Source organism: Apus apus, chromosome Z, assembly GCF_020740795.1.
Source record: "Apus apus isolate bApuApu2 chromosome Z, bApuApu2.pri.cur, whole genome shotgun sequence".
Lineage (NCBI taxonomy): Eukaryota > Metazoa > Chordata > Aves > Apodiformes > Apodidae > Apus > Apus apus.
Genome location: NC_067312.1, coordinates 45,576,976 through 45,597,125, shown reverse-complemented (window position 1 = coordinate 45,597,125; position 20,150 = coordinate 45,576,976). Strand labels below are relative to the sequence as shown.

The 20,150-nt window shown below is 34.8% G+C and overlaps 1 protein-coding gene and 1 non-coding gene across 3 annotated transcripts in view; both read right to left on the bottom strand.

The window, feature by feature from the left end:
* CNTNAP4 (contactin associated protein family member 4) overlaps window positions 1-20,150 on the bottom strand; it is a 222,557-nt gene that overhangs the window by 31,395 nt on the left and 171,012 nt on the right. For both annotated transcript variants that reach the window (XR_007891847.1, XM_051643036.1), the window contains exons 15-17: window positions 13,992-14,119; window positions 7,536-7,706; window positions 3,384-3,602 (exon numbers count right to left, since the gene is read on the bottom strand). Coding sequence is in view for 1 of the 2 variants with exons in the window: in XM_051643036.1 (XP_051498996.1) it covers window positions 3,384-3,602; window positions 7,536-7,706; window positions 13,992-14,119 (518 nt within the window). In the remaining variant the exon portion in view is untranslated. The remainder of the gene's footprint in view (window positions 1-3,383; window positions 3,603-7,535; window positions 7,707-13,991; window positions 14,120-20,150) is intronic.
* On the bottom strand, window positions 18,502-18,602 carry LOC127396114 (U6 spliceosomal RNA). Its single transcript, XR_007891913.1, has one exon. It is a non-coding gene; the product is annotated as a U6 spliceosomal RNA (small nuclear RNA).

Here is a 20,150-nt window from a genome sequence, read left to right as displayed (position 1 = left end):
AAGCATATTTTATTTCTTTTTAGCCAAGTATTTACAGTATTAGCCAAGTATTTAAAGATTTTAATGGGAAACCAGGATTTTTAACAGCAAGATACCAAGCAGTGATCCATACTTCTATTAATTCACAAAGGAGTAACATCCAGAAACTAAGTGGTTTCCATTTTTTTTTCTTTCTTAAAGAGGGGAGGGTAGGAGAGGTAAAAAGGAAAGGAAAAAAAAAAGAGAAAACCCAACAAACAAAACAAAACAAAAAAGGATCAAAGAAACCCAAGGAAGAAATCAGGAAGGAAAGGGGAAAAAAAAAAAAAAAGAGAGAGAGAAGACAAGAAAAAAAAAGGAAAAAAATACTCCACAGTTTGTAAGATTACTACCTATAATTCTCATGCATTTCCAATTAATTTTTGGTTATATGTTTTAATGTGGTAATCAACTTTCATCCTTTTCTATTTCAAAGTTTGTGAAATTCTTGGTGTTACATGGAAAATTTTGACATAGTTGCTGCTAGTTATAGCTATAATGGCATAAAACCATCTCACCAATATGAAGATTTTACACTGTCTCTGCTAAAACGAGCATTTTGATGGTAGCTTTAAGCTCTAGTTCTTCTGCCTTCTTTAGAAATCCAAACTATTTGGATAAGCAGTGAAGAAAAGTGGTTTAGCCTGAAGAATTCACAGGCCTAGTCTGTTAGGATGACTATGGCAGGTACTGGTCAAACGAGATATTATTTAAGTAAAGAATGCCTCTGTTAATGTCCTTGTGTGGACACCACATGTCTCCTTTTTCTCTAGATCCTTTCACTGGCTTAAGTGGACCAGACTAACTCTGTACCAGTGGACTGCCAGTGGAAGTAATCAAACAGTAAGTCTCATTATTGCCTTCACTGAAAAAAAAATTGTATTTGATTGAAGACATGAAAATACATTACAAACAGCTGGGAGTTGCAAAAAGTTGTATTTTCTAAAAGACTCTTGATTCAAAGCCAAAGTTAACTAAACACCACACTGATCCACCCAAAGGTATGGAAATTGCAGAAACAGATTACCCAAAAATCTTACTATGGTCAGAGCAAACAGTCAAAAATAGTATTCAGGAAATGCATGACACAAACTATTGATATGAATCACTATTATTTGTCATATTGCGTTTCAGAAACACTGTTTTGACTGCATAAAATGAAACAAATCCCATTTTTACTAGTTCTGTTCCAAAATATTCAAAGTAATTTTACAAATTGTATAATTCCAGGGTACAAAGTTATTTGGGGAAAGTTTTTACTCCTAGGATCTCAAGACTTATCAGAGAGGAAAAAACCTCTTCTAATACAATTATTCACCTGAATATCATGTAAAAAAAAAAAGCTGTACAGCTTGCATGTAGATAACTCAAAACTGTTTCTAAGTTGCCACTTCCATCAAGGAGATTAAGGTATATTAATTTACTGGAATTTGTAAAATTATCTGACCAATAAATAAATAGATAGATAAATAAATAAATAAATAAATAAATAGCTCTATTCAATGTCTAATTGATTAGAAAAAATGCTAGAAAGTGCCGCTGTCGATACAGGTTATTACAACATTAGATTGTTTAAGAGAAGAGTGGGAAGAACCAGATACCAATTAATTGTCAAAACCATTTAAAAAAAAATAGACTTGATACTGCAATAAACACCTGTAGAATTAAACTGTTTCATAGTCTTGTTCACAAATCAGATTTTACAAATTCAAAGTGATGTAATTTAAACTGTTCATATAATACCAGTTATATGGTAAGTCAAGTCAGAAGATAGCGATATAATTTATTGCCAAACAGTATACAGAAATCTCCTAGTACTTCCATTAATAGATTTAGTTCATTACTGTGAATATAAATTACTTTTAAGACTTTTTCTATCTGCAGTGTAGCTAGTATGCTGGATATCTGCTTTGTTATAGAACCCTCTCCCATACTTCTAATATAAAATAATATACATACAATATAAAATTTAAAAAAAAATAAATTCTTGAATGTTAGGTATAATACCCATCTTCTATCCTTAATGCCTTCTGAGGGACAGTTCAGAACTCCTACCCCAGTATACAATGTTTCCCTCTCCATTTAATTTTTTCCTAAGTTGTCACAGTTTCTATAACTAGTTGAATCATGGAATCATAGAATCATAGAATCATAGAATGGTTAAGGTTAGAAGGAACCTTCAAGATTATCTAGCTCCAACCCCCTACTATGAGCAGGGACACCTCCCACTACACCAGGCTGCACAAAGCCTCATCCAACTTGGCCTTGAACACCTCCACGGAGGGAGCATCTACAACATCCCTAGGCAACCTATTCCAGTACCTTACCACACTCATGGTTTCGTAAGAGCTCCTCTTAACTATACTTCTCCACAACACATATAAAATAAAACATTGTTTTAGTGTGTCTCAGATCTAGATAATGTAGGTCAGACTTTACATTATTTTATACTGTATGAAAGCCATATATACCATAAACTTTTAAGTTCGTAATATGGCAATATTGCTCAAAGAACACAACCATGTACATGACAAATAGCTCTTCATAGGTCTGTGTTATAGTTAAGACACATTAATTAGTGTTTTGTTATTCTATTTCTATTTTTCCAATGTTTTATCTAAGCATATTAAAATCTCATTTGCTAAAGTACAGGGCTGAAATACTCAGTTACACTTCTTCCTTTGAAGCTTTCAGTTATGACAGAACTATAGATCTAGATTTTTCCTCATTGTGTGGAATCACAGAACAATCCCTTTCTCTTGTTTCTACTACTAAGCAACCAGTGCTGATTATTTAATTCGATGTGTTAGCAAAGGGCCGTTAGCAATGATCATAGAATCACAGAATGGTTTGGGTTGTAAGGGACCTTTAAAAATTATCTAGTCCAATACTCTGCCATTGGCAGGGACATCTTTCATTAGGTGGTTGCTCAAAGCCCTGTCCAATCCAACTTGGCTTTAAAATCTTCCAGTGATGGGACATTCACAAATTTTCTGAGTAACCTGAGAAGCTGTGGATGAAGAGAGGCAATATAATGTCCATGAAATTACAGAAGTAACATATCTTCCTTCAGACAATGACATCTTATTAAAAAAAAGGTGCAAATGGAGATTCTTTAGTTGTTCTTCAAACAAACCTCAAAAGAAGAAAAGTTTGGTTGAAAGCCTGTTGATTAGTACCCATAGGCAAAGGAACAGACTGATTGATTTATTTATTCTCTCAAAATAGAGCTATATCTACATGGATTTTTCTCAAATGCTCTCTTTTCAAAAACCTAGTTGCCAACTTTTGTCTTTTTTCTTTCTTTTTTCTTTTTATGTTTTCATGATAATAACTAAAAAAGATTCTGCTGAATGAGTACCTACCTACAAAGAGCTGGCTGTTGAGCTGCAAGAGAATATGCCCATTAGATGGAGCAGTGTGAGATCTTTGAGGAAGCTGATCTACTTGTAAGGATGCCTCTTTGATGTTTCGTTCAGCCTTTACATAATGCCACTGGTTGTCATTTAAGAAAGTGAGTGATTGCACTGAAACTTCGCTAGGTCCATTCCCAACATCGAATGAAAAAATCACTTCAGATGGAGCTAGAAAGACGTCAGTAATAAAGGAAATTTAAAATATTTCATAGTTAATTGGTTCAGGAAATCATTAAGTGGCAGAACAAACTACTTTAAGGTCTATCTCACTTATCGTGAGATAGGACTAGTTAATTCTTTTAGGGGAAAAGTTTTCTTCAGGAGGCCTATCCACAATCTTCTTTCTTCACACTCACTGACAGTGAGAACAATGACTTGTTAACAGCGCGGAAATCAAACTGTGGACTCCTAGAAAGTAAAGTAGTTAGAAACAGTGTAGTGTGCTAGCTTTGACATTTTTCAGTTTGGATAAAAAGCATCCCCTGCTAAAGATTACCGTTGTTAACCATATTTAATAAGCATTACTAAAAAGCATCTTCTACTGTCTACCTGCTTTTGTTATTTATTCACTCAACCTTTGCAAATATAAACAGGTGAATTTGTAATAGTTTATAAGATTCAGTGAATTAAACTGAGTCATTCCCTGAAGAACTTCCATGGTATACAATTTTATAGTTTTCTATGACTGAATCTTTGCAGCTGAAAATAATAAGGTGAGGAATATGCCAGAAATTGACTTTTTGGACATTATTAATATTCTATCTGAAAGTTTTTTTCCACATGTTCAAGGATAACCATGTATGAAAATTAGTAATCCCTAAACAAGGGATTAACAGCATTCTGAATTATTAAGGATTTAATTACAGGACTAGAGGTCTGAGGAGGTACCATGAATCCAACAGAAAATTCCCATTTATGTCATTGTACTCTGAGAGAAAAATAAAACAGAAGGAGTCAAGGGAAATAAATCACCTTTAAAAATTATTTTCAAAGATTAATTTACTGAACTAAAAAAACCCCTAAAGGTTCTAATAAAACTTTTTTTTTTCTTTTCAGTTATTGAAGATATATTAGAGTATTTGTACATTTAGATCCACCTTGGTCAACATTTAGATTGAGCAACATGTTTATAGTCCCTTAAGGTCAGAATTGGGTTGCTATAAAGTATTTTTCTGTAGCAGTTGAACCTGAGAAAGAAAAGAAAAATGAAAAACACATAAAGAATTTGACTTTCCAAATAAAATAAAGCAAAATGTGAAGTACATTTTTAAACTTAATGCATTTTGTAAAAAGTGACCTCTTCTGCTTTAAAATCAAAAGTGGTTTTTTTCCAAAATAATAAGAAATAACTGACATCTAAAACCTATTCATCAGTAAAACACATTTTAGGATTTTTTTTTTTTCATTTGGACAAATTTGAGAGCTCGGTCTCCCCTTACTGAGTAGTAAAAGAAATAAAACAGTCATACAGTTAGAGAAAAAAAGCCACAGAAACTCCAAGTCTTTGCCTATAAAGAATTTCTGTTGAGTGTTACCTTCTCTAGGGAGGTCTTTGTAATCCTCTTATTATGGTTGGAGCAAGGCATGAAAACAAATTATGCTTTGAACTTTCTGAATGCACCTATTACATCATTATATCAGACTGACAGATCTAATAAATAATACTATTATTAAGATTTAAAGGGGAAAAAAAGCATAAAAATATTTGTAAATAGGTTTGAAATAATGAATTACATTAGTACCACTAAGAAATTAATATTTAAAAAAGGACACCAATCTCCAATTCTAGAGATGAAGATGGTGTGGTCATTGTTGGAGTGTCTGAAGACTAAGTTGGATATGTCATAAAAAGGAAAAAATATAATTAGTTAACATTCTATAATATTTTAAATAATTCTGCTAAAACCTTCTACTGCAAATTTGGAAGAAATCTGTCATTTACATTTACAAGCACAGTAGCTAAACCACCTGTGGAAGGTACACCTCAGAACACGGATAGATGTTAACCAAGTTCTAAAATTTGTCTTCTTGCAGCAAAGAACCAAGGGAAAGAGCTAACACATAATAATATTTCATACTGACTTTTTGACATTATAGTTTTGTGCATCTTTTTAATTAGAGAAATCATATAATGATTTACATGGAACTATTAATAGAATATCAAGTGCAGGTTAGAGATTTTCATTCACATTCACTATAAAACACTTCATGATGATGAAATCTAAATAGTCATTTGCTATAAGGTTTTGTTTGGTTGGTTGGGTTTTGTTTATTTATTGTTGGGTTTTTATTTTTTGCTTGCTTTTTCGTTTTTTTCTTAGTTTATAGTGGTTGTGGTTTTTTTCTTCAGAGAGAGAGAGAATGGTACTTGTGATGGAAATTGCTCATTTCTGATTGATATTACTCTCAATATAAATATACAGTTCTGGCTCCACTGCAACCAATCCTACCTATGATGTGCAAAACAGAATAGGTCTATCTATTCAAATAATTAGGACGTTTCTGTAAGTGAAGAAATATCTCTACGTGCTAGAAAATGAAATAAACTTTTTTTTTTTTTTTTAAATTGTCAAAATACAGACCAATTCAGTCTTCCATTCTTTATCTCATGCTTCACTAGTCACAAGTAACATAAAAACCATAAAATGCAGCAGTTTGTATGCTTACAAATGATCAGAACAAGTAACATGAGTTTGTCTACATATTATTATTCTGTAGAATCAGTTATGGTCTACTGCCAACTGCATGAATACATTTAACTCTCTCAAACATTCTTTAATGTTTCTGTGACTCAAGTGTTTATTTTGAAAATAAAAAAAATAATTTATCAGACAAGAATATCATAATTACTTCAAAGATTCTCAACTGAAGTGCTGACCCAGTACATTTTCAGTATTGTATGACACTGAGATTATAATGCTACTGTATTTTCACCTGTTCACAGAACTTTAACAGAAGTCATTTCATACTCTTGATAAACATAGCAAAACACTGTTCAAAACAGAGGATCTTTTAAAGACAGCATTACAGTTTGAGATAATGCAAACCAAATTGATTAGGTTTTACACAATGTTCTGTAATTAAACTGAAGAACAGAATAACACAGTAGGTGTTTTCCTGTTTGTTTCAATAACCTAAGACAATAGCTCAGGCAAATAAAAAAGGAAACTGAATATTTTACTTTTTAATGAAGATGTATTAATGTTTATGTAGTAATATTTTGCATTATATGATAAATATATATTATGTGTATTTTTGTAGCCTTTACTGGAAAATACTTGAGTGTGGTAACAAAAATTGATCTGTAAAAAGTGACAAACTGTCTAATCGCAGTGGAAAAAGAGTTATAAAGAACTTTCAGAGGCACTTAATGAGCATAAGACCTTTTCACCGTTGTGCCACTTGAAATCAATCCAGAATTTTTTCTACAATTGTTTTATTAGTTTAAATATTCTCCCTTTTAATAATGAACAATACAAGACCAAACATAGATCAAACATTATGTTAACTAGGATAGAAATTTCATTCTACATTTTTTTGTCCTACTGGATTTAGCAAAACATTTAATTTTCTGTTGCACCAAAAAAAAAAAAAAAGTATTCACGTGTACAAGTCTAAAGACTAAAGCATATACAAAGAATATTTTAATGAATGAATGTGAATGAGTGAATGTATAAATGAGAAAACATTATTAAGTTAGGATAATGTGCTACAGAAAGTCTGAGTCACTCATTGCAACTGAGTGAATTTCCCAGCGGCCACACGGAAAGCCTGGTCTTAAAATTTGGAGGGAGAGAATTTGGTGACAAGGATGCAGCAGTCTAGGGAGTAGGAACAGCCTGAGCAGTAGGGGGCTGATTGCTGAGCTCTTAGCTCAAGAAACCTGTTGCAGAAGTTATTTTTTTATAGATCTTTCTATAGTCTGAATGCTGGGATTTTGAGGGGAATGATAAAGCTACAGCAGCAGTAGTATAATTAATAGAGCTACAGAACAGTTTTAGAATATTATGCCTTTAAGTTAATTCTAATTTAGTCCTATTGAAAGCTTTAATAATAATATTAATAAAACCAACAACAATAACTATCAGTCATGTTACTTACAGTATAATTCTATTCTTATGAAGTCTTGAATTCCAAGGTTTTCTAAAAACACTCCTGAGGAAGCAGTAGTTTTAAAGAAAAATGAGACATCTGCACTAAGCTCTCCATGTAAGGTAGGGAAATGCAGGTAGGACGGCTCTGTGTTGAAGGATGCTGAATTCCAGAATGTTCCTAGTTGTGAAAATAAAATACATGAAGTGACAGATACAGTTGTGCAACCAATTAAACAAAGTGCCAAGGTCTAGCAAGGGGTGTGATGTTCAGAGAGTCTAACTTCTGCAGAATCCTCTTGCTCAGTTTTATAAACCAAAAGTAGGGTTTCTTGGAGACACAAAGAAATTATTTAACAAGAGTAATAACTATCAGTTCAGACAACCAAAAAACAATTAAAGGGAAATAAAATGTCTAACATCTCAGCTAGATAGTCCAGCTAGAGTGTTATGTGCCTTTTTATGAAGAAAAAAATAATACATAACAGCTTTGAATGACATACTATACCTATATTAATTAGTATGCAATATAACTATTACAGTTGTTGTGTGTATTTCTCACAAAATAAGGAAAAGAGTCTCGGGTTGTTTTGAGTTTTTTTTTACTCTAGTGAAATTTTGCCAGTAGGATTCAGGTCCTAGTAAATACTGTGGAAGTAATTTTAAAAAATAAAAATAAAAAAAATTACAAAGGTATCTTCTCCTTTAGTTGACTGCAGTTTAGAAATTCATATGCATTCTTATTTACATGATAAATCTAATGTAAGTCAACTTTACTCAAAAAGGCTACCAGATCAAACATATTTTGTTGGTTTGATATTTATTTAAACTGGTGTTTAATCATATTTTGCTTGATTTTGTTCTTCATTATTAAAAAGCTTATGTAAAATCTCTACTAACACCCTCTTCTAATAAGAACATTATCCATTTTTATGGTGTTCAACTAGAAGTACCTTGTTATTATTTCTGAATTCTTACAGATGTATCTGTATTTCTTTATTAAGCCATACTGCTTTTTAGATCAAAAGAGGCATTCAATATTTTCCTATGTAATTGAACAAGGCCATTGTACCTTCTCCTGATAATGCTCTGATTTGAGTCTAAATACTATTGAAAAGTATGACTTTTTGCAATTGGCTTCAATGAAACATTGGAATGATCTTTGTAAAACACAATTAAGTCCTTGGGGGAGTAAAGGGATAGGAAGTTTTATTCTTCCTCTTTTAATTTCCTGCATTCTCTTATCTAGCTGTTCTTTTCCTTAACTCTGAAAATTACGTGATTTGTGAATGTTAATCTGCAGTATCAATAAAATGGGTTAAATATAGATCTAGCAAAAGTATACTACAAAGTATCTTCATAGAATCATAGAATCAGAACTATTCAGGTTGGAAAAGACCCTTGGGATCACCAAGTTCAAGCATCATCCCTACTCTACAAAGTGCTCTCCTAAACCATATCCACCAACACCACATCCAAAAACCCTTATACACATCCAGGGATGGTGACTCAACCACCTCCCTGGGCAAACTTACGCTGGCAGTAAGTGGTTTGTTGTTTCCTACATAGTTTTCTGGAACTACCAAGAACCATGTTGCTAGGAAGTCAATAATATTTAGCATTTTATCAGAGTATGAGTGGAAAAGATATTGTTTGTTATAAATAAAACATCGTATTTATATTGAATTATTTTGAAAATCACTGGAATGCCACTGTCATGTGTGCACACTAGTAACACTGTTGAAGGTTAATACTGTAGAAGTAGTGCTTAGAAATAGTGCTTACTGAAAACTGTAGATCCTTTTAACCTGTCTGATCTACACTACTAAGTTACTTAGTTAACTTAGTTAAACTACCAATAAGTGACGAGGATTTTTGCCTGTTATCATTGATCTGTTCCTCCCTATCCAGCCTCCTAAACTGGTCTTTAAATTATGTGATCATTTATTATTTTATCATAATAGTTTTGTTTGTTTGTTTTGTTTTGTTTGTGTTTGATATTGGTTTGATTTGGGTCTTTTTTGGGAGGGTGCTTGAGAGTGGGGAGATTACTTCGCTTTATTCCTGTGCAAAAACAAGCAGGAAAATCATCACTATCTATTACATAATTAAGTTACATATAATTCTTTCTATATTTGCCCAATATTTGTTAGTTTTGCTACATGCAAAATTTATCTTCATCCAGCACAACAGAGAGAAGACCAAAAATGCTAAGAAGTAGTGCAAATTACTTCTTCTAAAGCTATCCTCCTATCGTTATGAAGTCTGACCAGCTGGCAACAGTTTGCCTCTGAGAATTTATAGAGTTCAGCTGCCCCATCTGAGTCACTACTTCCATCTCCACTACATTGCAGTTTATTATTAGATTCATAGATTTAAAGACAAAAAGATAAATAGTTTGACACAAACTATATAAATTCCTTGAGTCAATTCTTGTTGGAAAAAGAGCATTTATTCTAGGAACAATATTGGAACAATTTAATTAAAATGTGTCTACTTATGGAAGATTCAGAAACTCTCTTACTGACAATTTATATACATATTTATTTATTCACACAGACTCAGACTATTGGCCTAGCTTCAAATCCTGGCCACTGGATCTCTTTCTGATTTTCTCTCTTGTTTTCAGTAACATTATTTATTGTTATTATAGAGTTCTTACTTTATGAAACTCTATTTAAATTGAGCATGTTAGGCAAAGAGATCAGTCTCAAGAGACTTCCACTAAAAAATCAGTCTCTTAACTTCTTTAATGCAATCCTTTAACATACATCCTGTTTATATATTGCAACCATGAAAACCACAGGCTTGCATTAAACTTCTTGATTATGCAGAAAGCAATAAAGACGATAAATTATGTCAATTAGTTTGAGGTTAAGACAAAAATTAATGAATATTGTTACCTTATATAAGAGGAAAAAGTGAACACTCAGTATACAAATTCCTGTCAAAGACATGCCCTGGTTTCTCAGGGTGGTACAGGTAGCTTAAACAGACTTTTTTTGGCTAAACTTAGAAATTTACTGTGCTATTTTAATGCAAACATCAGGTATCCCTTATGATCAGTTAATACAGTTGGTCTCTAGTAGTATTATACCTGAAGCTCATATGATATTTTTTGTGTAAATGTAAAACTGGGAACTAACACTGAATGGATTATCTACTCCAACTTACCTGTTTGTGCTATAATTTTGCAGTTGAATATGTACTTTTCTGGTTTTTTGTTTGGTTGTTTGTTTGCTTTTTTGTTTGTTGCTTTTTCTTGTTTCTTGGTTTGGATTTGTTTGTTTGTTTGTTTGGATTTGTTTGTTTGTTTGTTTTTAATTCAATCAAATATGCAATATTCTGCAAAATATCTTACTAGACTCCAAATATCTAACTTTACCAGTATTGTCTTTACCAGTACCAAAATTCTGCAAAAGTTTGACCAAATTTATTTCATAGAATTTTATGCTGAATAAGGTAGTATCTTTACATTGCATTGTACTATCTTTATTTTATTTTTTATTAAATTATTATCTATGTAATAAATTTTTGTTTGAGGTCAAGAACAAGTCTGATGCTCACATGCTCACATAAATTACCCATTTATTACACACAATTTTTGCAAATTAGTTTTATTTCCATGTTCTGGATATATTAATCAACATCTGCCTTGTTCTTGGTTCATGACAAAAATAGTGGAGATGCCTCTTTCTTTTTTATGAAAACCATAGTATTTCTGTCTATTAATTGTACAAAGGTTTCTTTAGTTCTCATATGCTTCAAAACTTTTCCTGATGTCCTACTCACTTAACATAAGTTACTAAATCTTAACTTTCATTATATTTAGATATGTTTTTCAAAGAAAAAATAAAGAGATGAGAAAAACTGCATTATTGTTGCTTTTACTAAATAATCCAAGTGAATATGCCTTTTCAAGGTTTTTTATCTGTATTATTACCATTAACAGTAATAATATTAAAGGCCTTTTCACCAAAATTATTTCAGTCCCAAATTGCTTCTTTCTAAATTTAAAATCTATGATATTGTCTGACATTACAAAAATATTTATCTGACATTCAGACTCTGACTTACTGTGCTTCTTCTCATGATATTTTAGAGTTCTCTACTGCAGCTTTTCTACAAATACTGTGATCATTTAGCATTAGTGTGAAATTTAGCATCAATTCAATCACTCAGACCAGGCAAACATCAAATAAAGTCTGGGAGGTCAATGAGTATCAGAACTGTCTGTGTGTCTTAATGATTCCTTGGAAAAGGTTGTCGGCTTCCGTGTTTTAAGATTTGTGATAAATGGGGTCAGATTATGTAACTAATGGTAGTTGGAAACTCAATGAATAGTGAAATTTAAAATCTCCCACTTATTAGTACTACATGAACTGTAAATAATTCTGTTTCATTGCTGTCATTGTCCTTGGTTATGATGGAGGCCCCCTATATCATAGGCTCTGTAAGATGGCTTGGCAATTGAGGGACATGGTTATTCCACTCTATTCAACATCTGTAAGACAACATCTACATACTGCCTCTAATTTTAGGCCCTCCAGTACAGGGAAAACTTTGGTAAGAGAAGTGCTTATGGGGAGGCCAACAGGTTATTCAGGTCTTGAATATTTCCCTGCCCTGCAGGTTGAGGGGCTGGGGTGTTGAGCCTGGGAGGAGACACACATCTTTGTGGGGGACCTGACAGTAGCCCCCATAATTAAGGGGAAATCATGAAGAAGACAGAGCAAGGCTCTATGCATTGGTGTAAGGTGTATCTCTGACAATGAGTATATGTTGAAACAACACAGTTTCAGGTTTGATCTAAGTAAAAAGATATTCTCAATGAGGACAGTCAAGCAGCAGAGCAGGCTGCCCAGAGAAGCAGCACTGGCTCCATCCTCAAGGGCTTCAAAACTCGGTGGGACAAAGGCCTGAAAGAATTAATCTGATCTCACAAATGATCCTGCAGGACACCTTCTTAGGTCCTTTCCGTTCTAAATTGTACCATAATCCTTTATCATAAGTCCATGAGTTAACAGCTTTTTGATAGGTAGGACAAATGATCAGCTTCCAATCAGATGTCAGAGAATTGAAAAGGATGCACACAACAATTTGAGGGTTTTTTTCTTACACATTTTTATAAGAAAATGAGAATGCACTGCTGTAACATGCATCTGTTAACAAATCTTCCAGGTATAATAACCTTGACAAGTCTTGAATGAAAGTAGAGATGACATAGAAATAAATATATGCTCATTTTTATTTATGTATCTATGCAGTTTCTTAAGTGACCCTAAAATTACAGATTGGTACTTCTTTACTGTTATTAATTTTCCCTGAAAATTATTTTAAAATTTTAAAAGAAATGTTAAAAACAAATACAACATTACATGATGAAGGAGGAAAACCACATAACAAATTAAAATAGAAATTTCTAAGTATATTAAATAATAGTGAAATTCATGAAAACTCATACAATATCATTTGATTTAAATAAATAAAGCTTATTAAATATTACTCAACTATAGGCAAAATCCTGTCCATCTGACTTTTCAGTTAAGTTGTTCAGGGTGATCTATAGTATTGCTTCTCCTGACTTTTGATTACAAGAAGGAGCAACCATGGAATTTTGTGCAGTAGTTTACTTTGAACATACAACAAATCTGATTTTTTTGCCAATGAAGATGGAAATTGATTAAATCAGAAATGTAATCAGAAATCTTCCACAAGGTATCGGTTTTGCTCCAGTTGCCTCGTTACCTTTAAATTATTTTTTTGCACATGATATTGCAGTAACTATATCTATCTATCTATCTATCTATCTATCTATCTATCTATCTATCTATCTATCTATCTATCTATCTATCTATCTATCTATCTATCTACCTGCCTGCCTGCCTGCCTGCCTGCCTGCCTAACTACCTATATTCAGGATGTGCAACTTCATCTTTTGAATTATTGTATAACTTCCTAAATTTTAAATTCTTATGTGGAGTTGAAACTTTGCACATAGATATTGCATATAATGGATTAATCTCTCATAGTATAGTTTCTGTCATTGCACAAATCCTCAGAGGAGCTACTATGCACAAGGTTTGGTGACGCAGGCATGCATACCTCATGAAGGATATCTTTCTCCCGAGATACGGTAACCAGCTATGAATTCTTCTTCATATAATGCTTCATTAATAATTTAATTCAAGTTGCAGAAAAAAAAATTAGATTTTTTTACTGAAAATGTCTGTTTCAAAGCTATACTAACCATTTCCATCTTCACTATGGATGTGTGAAGATGTCTTTACAACTCTATACTAGTTTGCACTGAACCATGCATTTTGTTTTTTTCCTTTCTAATTACTATAATTAATGAAAGACATTTTAATGTAAATTTATCTTAGACTGTTTAGCAAACAACATTTTTAATATATTGCAGTCACAGTCAACTGTTGTTTAGCAAAACTCTGCAGTTTTTACTTACTGTCTCCACGGCAAAGTAGAGGCCCCAGCTTGTAAGCTGCTTCAGAATTTGGTCTGTCAGTATCTGTGATCACAATTTCAGTTACTGGTAAATGCTCCTTGTAGGAAAGGAATCCAGTATCATTAGTCCTGAAAAGGCAAAATGAAAGGCACAGCTCTCCTAAATGTTTCTGATAAACATTTCATTGCCATTTACACATTGCTGGGGAAAATGAAAGAATTAAAATCTGAAAAAAAGGGCTGCATAACTCTATTGGTAATACAAGTAACTGTGAACATGAGTGTATGCTTTGGCATTGATATTGTGATCATTTTACAAGACTGAAACAATTTCATGGGAAGTGGGCATTTTTACGGTTGTGATTGTTTGCACAAGCATGGGAAAACTGGTTTTGACATAATTAGGTACATAATTGGCTGCCTAAGCTAATGCTTTTGTCCATGCCAGTAATTACATGTTGCTGAGAACATACAGGATCTATAATGGCCTGTCTCTTCATTATGGAATATTAAATGGCTTAGTATAACTTTCAAATAAGTCTAACATTTTTCCTTTTTCACCTTGTCAAGAAATATCAGATAGAAAAATACAGTCATGCCTAGTGCACAAGAAAAGGAGCATGTACTTTTATGTAACGTATAGAAGACAAAATAAGCAATCTAGCTCTCAGGGCACACACGCAATACTTGTAGTCTTAGATCAAGTCCTTTTTTTAAATCTTTGTCATTTTAGCACTAGAAATTAATTTCTAAATTTCACAGGCACTGCTTTGGCCCTAAATTTCCTTCCCTGAACCCATGGACCATTAATAGAATCAGAATTGTCACAGCTGGAAAAGGCCTCTATGATTACCAAGTCCAACCATCCACCAAGGAGGAAAAAAACAACAAACCAAAACAAGCAAAAGAACAAAACAAAATAAAACCAAACAACAACACAACAACACCCTCCATGCCCACTAGAACATGTTCCAAAGTGTGGCACATCTACATGTTTTTTTAATACCTCCAAGGATGGTGACTCCACCACCTCCCTGGGCAACCTGTTCCCGTGCCTGACTACTCTTTCAGTAAAGAAATTATTCCTATTATCTAGTCTAAACCTCCCCTGGTGCAACTTCAAGTCATTTCCTCTAGTCCTGTGGTTATTCACTTGGGAGAAGAGACCCAAACCCACCTCACTACAACCTCCTTGCAGGTATCTGCAGTGAGTAATATATTCTCCCCTTAGCCTCCTCTTCTCCAAATTAAGAAACCCTTTTCATCAGCCTCTTCTCATAGAACTTGTTCTCTAAACTCTTCACCAGCTTGGTTGCTCTTTTCTGGACACACTCCAACAACTCAATTTCCTTCCTGTAGTGAAGGGCCCAGAACTGAACACAGTACTCATTGCAGCCTCACCAGTGCCAAGTACAGGGGCAGGACTATGCCTGATGCAGAGCAGGATGCTGTTGGCCTTCTTGGTCACCTGGGCACACTGCTGGCTCATGTTAAGTCAGCTGTCCACCAACACCCCCAGGTCCTTCTCCACTATGCAGCTTTTCAACCACTCATCCCCAGGCCTGAAGCTTTGCATGGGGTTATTGTGATCGAAGTGCAGGACCCGGCGCTTGGCCTTGTTAAACCTCTTACAGTTGGCCTTGGCCAAGATCTCAGTGTTATAATTCTGAAAGACATCAAAATGACATAACCACTCAGGCACTCCGGATCTAATAGCTACAAGCACAATGTCAAAACCAATAATTTCTGTTTTTCTGGAAAATTGGGAGAAACAAAAATTAAACCCCAACACAACTACCACCCAGAGTTCAATTTTTTTGATGTAAAATTGATATTTAAAAAAACCCACAATAAACAAGGGTGGGAAAATCACCCATAAAAATTATATTAGTTTTGGATTAATCAAAATATTCTGTGTAGAAAACATGAAAGCAAAAGAGGTTTGGTGTTCTTTTCTGTAAAGAATCAGGGAAGTCATGTGAACATCAAGCCCAGACCCTTGGCATCCCCAAGCTTCCTGCTGAGCTGCTGGGTTTTCTCAAGATTCCAGACTGTGATTTCACAAGTTTATGAAATTTACAAATCAAGACATTTAGAGTCACAGTCCAGCACAGGGGCCGATTGTCAACAGGTATGCTTCTGAAACTCATTGGGTTTTAGGCTTCAAATAACCACAAGAGGTGTGACTGCAGGAGAATAAATAGCTTTCCAAAGAATCCTGACTGTATTTTATAAAAATTTCATAAAAATGAAGTTTTATGCCTCCTGTGACACAACAAAGTCTTAATCAAATAAGTGCTTTGAAAAGCTGCACTGTCAGAAAATTCTCAGCCAATGTAATGAAAGCTCCAAACTGTTAGTCATAGAACATTTTCCAAAATTAGTTTCTAAGTTCAGGGGCTTTTTTGTGCTTATTTGCATGAGGAGGGAGAGTGGGAAGCTGCAGCTGCTAGGGGCTGTTATATTACCCATAAGCTCTCTGGAGATGGCAAAAGAACCTTTGATGAGCCCACCTTAGTTAGGTCAGACTGGGTGGCACCAAGACCAATTTCTGGTCTTAACTCCTGCTAGGCTGTGGAACTGCCAGCTGACAGGGAGGCACCTGCTTTTCCTGGGGAATCTGGGGGTTGCTGAGGGGGACACTCTGACAATGAACAGGGTCCTCAGTCATTGGGCTGTCTTGACCCAGATACCTGAATGAAGACAGCACATTCACACATACACATCAGCATTCCAGCCATGTTTTTCCACTGACAAATTTTATTTACAACATCCTGATAAGGCTGGCTAAGATCCATGTTATCTTTTGCCAGGCTGCTTTGACCTAATTATCCAACATGCTGGGGCCCCTGGTCTTGCGGCATCAGCTGCAACCCTAGGTGGATGTCAAGAACTGGCCAGTCTCTTTTCAGTGGTTCCCTGTGATAGGACAAGGAGAAATAGCACCAAGTTAATAAACAGGAAGTTCCATCTTACCATGAGGAAAGACTTTTTTACTGTAAGGGTGATGGAGAATGAAACAGGCTGCTCAGAGATGTTATGGAGTTTTGTTCTCTGAAGACCTTCAAGACCTGTCTGGACGTGTTCCTGTGTGATCTACCCTAGGTGTTCCTGCTTTAGCAGGGGCTTTGGACTTGATCATCTTCAGAGGTCTCTTCCAACCCCTATGATTCTATGATTCTATCCTCTCTAACCCACCCCTCATTGACCAGTGCAGAATCTGGTCTCCAGGCTTTTTCTCTTAAATCCAGAGTCCAGAATTCATGAGGGCTGGTCTTAGGAGTAAAGACTGAAGAAAATGCAATATTCAGTAACACTGTCATCTCTGCATCCTCTTACCTGGGCTCCCACCTCATTCAGTGGTGGGCCTACATTTTCCCTATTCTTCCTTGTAGCAGTAGTGTATTTGAAGAAGCCCTTCTTGTTCTCTTTTAATTCCTTAGACAGGTTTAGTTCTAAGAGGACTTTGGACTTCCTGTTACCCTCCTACATACCCTGACAACATTTTGTACTTCACCCAAGTGACAAGTCTCTTCTTCCACAAACAGTGAATTTCTGTCTTCCATATGACTTTTTTCAGAAGCTCCTTGTTCATCCATGCTGGTCTCCTTTCTCCTTTCCCCAGTTTTTTACTTAAAGGAATGTGCCTATCTTGAGCTTGAAGGAAGTGGTATTTGAATATTAACCAGCTCTATTGGAACCCCCTGCCTTCTAGAGTCTTAGCCCCCGGGATTCCTGCAAGTAGATCTTTGAAGAGTATAAAGTTAGCCTTTGGGAAGTCCAGGATTGCAATTCTACTTATTGCCCTGCTTCTCCCTTGTAAAATATTAAACTCTACCATGTCATGATCACTGTCACCAAACTGTCCCCAGCCTTAACATCCCCAACCAGACCTTTATTGTTACTGCAATGTCCAGCATTGCACCTCTCCTCATTGGCTCTTCTACTACCTGCATCAGGAAGCTATCATCGAAGCACTGCAAGAGCCTTCTGGATTGAGTATGCCAAGCTGTGTAGGCATTTCAACAAATATCAGGGTGACTGAAGACAGTCATAAGCATTATGGCATGTGGTCGAGGGGCTAATTCTAGCTGACTGTTGGGCTCATCAACATCTTCTTCCTGGTTTGGTGGTCTATAGTAGACACGCACAACAGTTTTGTTCATATTTCCATGTCCCTTTATTCTTACCCACAAGCTTTCAACATGTTCTTCCTCCCCCTCCCGGGTAGAGCTCAATGCATTCCAGTTGCTCTTGCACATGATGAGCAACTCCACTGCCTCATATTGTTGGTCCATCTTTCCTAAATAGTACATAGCCATCCACAACAACATGGGAGCTGTCCCACCATGTCTCAGTAATTGCAATTCTATTAAAGCCCTGTGATGTAAAGCAGATCTCCAGTTTCTCCTGCTTATTCCCCATACTGCTTGCATTGGTGTATAAGCATTTCAGAGCAGGAGTCAAGCACTTAAGTTTTCACTTTTGAGGAGTGGTAGACTTTCTGATAAATAAATGTAGAATTCTTCATGAATTTGCTTGACATTCTTGTGCAGGGGCTATGCTAATCTTCTCTGTATCATTCTAATTTTATTACATGTACCTCTAATACTGTGTTCAGTTTTGGGCTCCTCCCTAGAAGAAAGACATTGAGGCACTGGAGCATGTCTAAAGAAGGGCAACAAAACTGGTGCAGGGTCTATAGCACAGATCCTATCAGGAATAGCTGAGGGAATTGGGGTTGCTTAGTCTGGAGAAAAGGAGATTGAGGGGAGACCTCATCACTTTCTATAACTACCTGAAAGGAGCTTGTAGCTAGTTGGGTTTCAGGCTCTTCTTCCTAGTAACAAGCAACAGAAAAAGAGGAAATTGTCTCAAGTTGTGCAGGGGGAGTTTTAGATTGGGTATGGGAAAAAATTTCTTCGCCAAAATGATCGACAGGCACTGGAACCAGCTGCCCAGGGAAGTGATTGAATCATCATCTCTGGAGGTATTTAAAATACATGGTTTGGTGGGGGATCTGTCTGTGGCAGGTTGGACTTGATGATCCTAGAGATCTTTTCCAACATTAACAATTCTATGATTCTATAATTTTGATAGTCAAACAAGGAGTTTCAGAGCTAAATCTATGTCCAATCTAGGAAACAAGATAGATTTCACTATGAAAATAAAGTATCAAAAGAATATTTTCAAAACTGTACCACATGTAACTCTGTGCTCAGAAATCATCTCAAAAAAAGCACAGATTCTATCTAGTTTTTCCTCCCTATCAACAGTACTGAGTCAACTGATTAAACAAATAGTCTCTAGGGAATTACGCACAAGTACCAAAATAAATGTAAACATAGCCTCTGTAACATTGAGAGTTAGTAGTTTAAGCCTGGACTTAAAATGAAAATTAATATGTCAAAATTCAATGTATGCAGAAAAATAAAACAGTAGTAATTATATTTTCAATTTTACACACTCATCAACATAGGCAATTCACTCAAAGTGGTTATAGTGAAGACAACTACTTTATTTTCAAGTATGTTACCATTGCAAACTAAGCTATATATGTGAGCATAGATAAATTGACAAAACTTGGCAAGAAGGCTTTGCATATACTAGTAAGTACTCAAATTCCTGTCTCAAAGTGTTTTTAACACTTATTTTGGTGTTGGAAAAAAAATAAAATTGTTTGTACTTTTTGTACAGCAAGATAATAGGGAAAATCCCAGTGTTTGGTGTATTTGTTTGGTCTCTTCATTTGAATGAGCACAGCACTTACCAGTTTGTGAATTTTACTATAGATGCAAATTCTTTTCCTACAGAAATTTTTGAAGCTTGTGAAGAACTGTTTCTAGACTAACCCCTTGTTGTATTTTCATTTCTTTATCTGCTGGATCCCCTGGTCATGATGAGAGTATAAGCATTTTTCAGTCAAATTCACTAGCTATTCCTTTAAAGGGATTAATAGCTAGCTGGAGGAAAAAATAATGTATTGCTTCATTTTGTACACATGAAGATGTTCCTAAGTATCTTCCTTACTTCTTTCTATTTTCAAAAAACAGATTCTGATACATTTATTAACATGTATATATTAAGTTACTCACTGAATTTGATTTATATAAGGTAAACATGCTTAGAATTTGAAAAGTGTAGAAGCTCTTCAATAGAA